At 44.4% G+C, this 5000-nt stretch overlaps 1 protein-coding gene across 4 annotated transcripts in view; it reads left to right on the forward strand.

Annotated features, from left to right (window-relative positions):
- Positions 1–5000, forward strand: part of thrb (thyroid hormone receptor beta) — a 206008-nt gene that overhangs the window by 185309 nt on the left and 15699 nt on the right. For all 4 annotated transcript variants that reach the window (XM_063186085.1, XM_063186086.1, XM_063186083.1 and 1 more), the window contains one exon: positions 3691–3838. In XM_063186085.1, the coding sequence (XP_063042155.1) occupies positions 3691–3838 (148 nt within the window). The remainder of the gene's footprint in view (positions 1–3690; positions 3839–5000) is intronic.

Genomic DNA, 5000 nt, shown 5'->3' on the forward strand with positions numbered 1-5000 from the left:
GACCCGGTGTCCTGTCTATATGAGCGACCCGTCGAGATGTGATTCTCTTCGCTACTGAGCATGCGCACGCATGCGCACATCTTCGCGGTGGTTTTCGCGGGTGATTGCCCATCGAATTGTGAGACCGCAAATTACGATAGGATCCCCTGAGACTGTCAACTTTAGTAACTCAAACTGTAGCCTATGTTCTCCTGAGGTTACCACCAGTCATCCATAGTCTAGTTAGCCTATAGCCTGTCCACCGACTGTCATGGACTGAAAGTTACGATATATCCCCTGGGGGGGAAAACGGGAAATAGCGTGGATCATCCAGCAGATCATTGGAAAATCTGCGAAATAGCGTGGCCTCGAACATTTGCTACTTTGTTGCCTAACCGTAATCGCTCACACACTCAGCCTCGAACATTGTAACATCGATCAGAAAAGACTATTTATGTAGAGGAGGCGTTCTCATTGCAAAATGGAAAAAAATCGCCACCTCTGATTGAGCTGTCAAAATGCTCCCTCCACCCTTTTCACTCAAGAATTTGCATCGACTGCGTTGTAAAATGCCTGAACATGGTAAGAAATGCACTGGCGTGGGGATGTTGTGAAAATATGATTCCGGTCAGACATCTGCCAAAACAAAGCCACAATACACTATCTGCTATCTGGGAATATCTAGCGCTTGTTTATCCCCATAGCGCATGATTTCATGTGGCAATTTGCCTTGCGAGCCCACGTCGCATTGAAACCAAACCAACAGCAAATGACTGCATTAAACAACCCATAGCCAGGCCCTGATCCCAAACACTTTCTCCAGTATTTGCGCAAACTCAGCTCAGTCTCTTTCATAGGCCTATGGCACGTTTCTTAACTTGCTCAAACGAGAGGCTCACGGCTTTTAGTGGTCAGCAGCCGCACGTTCTTATTAAACTCCGCGCGAACGATTGCACACCCCTCTCCGTGAAATAAACAAAGTAATGGTTATTAAAACAGTCCTACGTGGACCGATTGAAACGCCTTCCGCGAAAAATCAAGGTCGCTCATTTAGATGAGGCATCACAAATCGATAGAACACCACTGTCGAATAGGGCGACCGGTCGCTCATCTCGACGAGGCAACACATCTCGACAGAACACCGGCGGCTTTTACCTAATACACTAATCACTCATTTTGTTATGGTAATGAGGCTGTTAGGGGCTGTGTGTGGGGTGAGGGGTGAGGGGGTCACACCTTACAGTGCTAACAGCCAAGACAAACAGGGACAGACAGCTTCTTCCCAAGGGCTGTCAGCCTCCAAAATCACCACAGGTAAATAGCAACTTGCATGAAGATATCAGCAGCAAAGACAGATAGCACAGTTTGGCGGACAGTGTGTTACAGTTTTTCTCCATTGGTTTGGCTCATTTGTTGAAACTGAGATGTCATTCTCAAAACATGGACAAATCCCAAAAACTAATGTGCAGTTCCTCACAACAGAATGGCATTTGTCATTGCTTTCATCAAATTTCAAATGCTTTTGTACATGTCTCAATCATGTAGTACATCCTTGCAAATGGCTATGTACAAGTATCCTACAGTTAACACAATCAGCTTACATTTAGTAGAATTTTCAAATGAATGTACCTTGCTGATCTATCCCAATTGGTTGATTCTCAGTGTAATGGTTGTCCTGAAAACATGTCAGCACATTTTCTTCATATAAGTCATCAATGAACGTGTGAATGTCCCATGTGATCATGACGAATCATATGACTGCAACCAGATAATGGTTGAATTACAGTTTTTCTCGATTGGTTTGGCTCATTTCTTGAAACTGAGATGACATTCCTATAACCATTGGGTCATTTGGCCAAACATTCTTCACTTCTGCACAACAGATAACTAGCAAAATGTCATATACCTCCCAAAACACCTCATTCTTGCATCAGCACTAAACCGTCTCACATATAAATAGTCAGTACCATCAAAATGGCATGAATCCTTCTCAATTGCTTTGGCTCATTTGCATTCATTTAGTCCTTCTGTCAAAATAAACTGGATGGTTCAGCATAACTACATGGATCCTCATCACTCGCTCATATCACCCCAAAAACAGTTTACCCATGTGTCAAAACTAAATTTCTTCCCCATATATATCATCAGTACCCCCAAAATACATTGTCCCTTTGCCATTGTGTAAGCACTGCCAGTCAAAATGGTTAGGTGTTTTATCTACGTTCAGCTAACAGATTTCGACTATGTATAAAAATGAAAAAGTGAGTGAAACCATTGAAGTTTGACAACACAGATAATTTACCAAGGACATTTATCAGTAACTTTCTTTACTGTAAATTCATATACAGAAAGTAATGCCCATATATCACAGGTTTCTCATGGGTTTAGCTCATTTCTAAAAACAGAGATAACATTCTCAAAATAACATGGACAAATGCCAAAGCAACTAGCAATTGTTCAAAACAGAATGTCGTTTGAAAAAATGTCATGAAATTAGCCAAATAACAGAGGAAACTGTAGTATACATGGTTGTAAAATTATTTTCTACTAACTAGTAAAGTTACAATACCATCTGACCTGTTGAACACTGTCATGGATTTACTATGTAATGAAATTATTAAAATATGATGTCCTTCACTGTTTTGGGAATTGCTTAGACCACTTTGCATATGATGACTTACACAATGAAATAATGCTGACGTGTTTTGGAGAGGGCAACCATTAGACTGAAGATTTTCTAATTCGTTTAGATAAGCAAGGTCAATTTATTTGGAAAATGTGCTGAATGTATGCTGAATGTGTCAACTGAAGGGTATTTGTACATATCCATCTGCAGAGATGTACTAAACATTTGACACATATACCAAGCATTTGATATCTGATGAAAGCAATGAAAAATGCCATTCTGTTTTGGGAAATTGCAAGTTGGTTTGGGGATTTGTCCGTGTTGTTTTGAGAATGTCATCTCAGTTTCGAGAAATTAGCCAAACCAATCAAGAAAAACTGTAACGTGTGAATCTCCCATGCCATGTGACCATAACGACTCATGTGAATGCAACCTGGCAATTGTTAGATGGATAAATACCAGTGCATGTGGACTACTGCTTCATTTCCCTCAAGAATTTTGTGGTGAAAGAAGCTCCTCTCCAAGGAACGAAGATGCAGAGATACAGCACTCAACAGGCATTGGAAATGATCCACACACGCACACACACACACACACACACACACACACACACACACACACACACACACACACACACACACACACACACACACACACACACACACACACACACACACACACACACACACTCTGTGTCTCAAGTGACAGCTGTGAGCTGCTAACAGCCACATTTCCACAACAAAAGGAGTGTCCGCAGGGGGTCCAAAAGGTCAAATGACCCTCTTGTGGGGCTTTTAGGTAAAAAGGTCAATTGACCCCTCCGTGGTAGTTCTAGTGTTAAATAAAAATAATGGACCCCAGAAGGTCTTGTGTTTTTATTCCTTTTCTTCTTCTATTTCACTGTGTTTCTCTTCAGGGTTTCTTCAGAGGAACCATTCTGGCTTGACACGATTTAAAAAAAAAAAGTCTTATTATATTATACCAATACTGGAGCCCAAAAGGTTGTTTTTTTTTCTCTGTTAAATCTTTATCTACTTTACTGATTTATTTTCTGGATCTCCCCTGTTCTGTGTGTTATTCTACAGGGCTTCTTCAGGCGGACCATCCAGAAGAACCTGAACCCCACCTACGCCTGCAAGTACGAGGCCAAGTGTGTGATCGACAAGGTCACCCGCAACCAGTGCCAGGAGTGCCGCTTCAAGAAGTGCATCGCCGTTGGCATGGCGACGGACTGTGAGTTGTTCTTTTCTGGAAATATTCTGTTTTGTTAGGTTTTTTTTTTTTTTTTTTTTTTTACAAAATGAAGAGCAGTAAAAGTGCACAACTTGGAGTGCTGTCCTGTTCTCTTTATTTTCTCTAATTCATAAGGAATGAGCACCCAGTTGCTTTTTACCTTGGTTGAGTTGAGCACGTGACACCACTTAGTTTGATAGCTTATTTTTTATATATATATATATACCCCCTCTGTTCCTCTTTTCTCCTCCTCCTCCACCTCCTCTCTCCTCCTCTTCCTCCTGCACCACCCCTCTTTTCCTCTCTTCCGCCTCCTCCTCTTCCTCCTCCTCCACCTCTTCTTCATCCTCTCTCCTTTCTCCTCCTCCACCTCCTCTCTCCTCTTCTTCCTCCTCCACCTCCTCTCTCCTCCTCTCTCTCCTCCTCTCCTCTCATCTCCTCCTCCACCACCTCTCTCCTCCTCTCTCTCCTCTCTCCTCTTATTCTCCTCCACGTTCTCTCTCCTCCTCCTCTCTCTCCTCCTCTCCTCTCCTCTCCTCTCTCTCCTCCTCCTCCTCCACCTCCTCTCTCCTCTTCCTCCACCTCCTCTCTCCTCCTCCTCCTCTCTCTCCTCCTCCTCTCTCCACCTCCTCTCCTCCTCCACCTTCTCTCTCCACCTCCTCTCCTCCTACTCCTCCTCTCACCTCCTCCTCCTCTTCCTCCTCCTCTCTCCACCTCCTCCTCTTCCTCCTCCTCTCTCCACCTCCTCTCTCCTCTCACTTCCTCCTCCTCTTCCTCCTCCTCTCTCCTCCTCCTCTCTCCACACCTGCTCCTCCTCCTCCTCCTCTTCTTCCTCCTCTCTCCTCCTCCTCCTCTCTCCACCACCTCCTCCTCCTCCTCTTCTTCCTCCTCTCTCCACCTCCTCCTCCTCTCTCTCCTCTTCTCTCCTCTTCCTCCTCCTCTTCAATCTCCTCTTCCTCCTCCTCCTCCTCTTTCACCTCCTCATCCTCCTCTCTCCTCCTCCTCTCTCCTCTTCTTCCTTCACCTCCTCATCCTCCTCTCTCCTTCTCCTCTCTCCTCTTCTTCCTCCTCCTCCTCCATCTCCTCCTCCTCCTCCTCCACCTCCTCATCCTCCTCTCTCCTCCTCCTCTCTCCTCTTCTACCTCCACCACGTTCTCTCTCC

This window comes from Engraulis encrasicolus, chromosome 20, assembly GCF_034702125.1.
Source record: "Engraulis encrasicolus isolate BLACKSEA-1 chromosome 20, IST_EnEncr_1.0, whole genome shotgun sequence".
Taxonomy (NCBI): domain Eukaryota; kingdom Metazoa; phylum Chordata; class Actinopteri; order Clupeiformes; family Engraulidae; genus Engraulis; species Engraulis encrasicolus.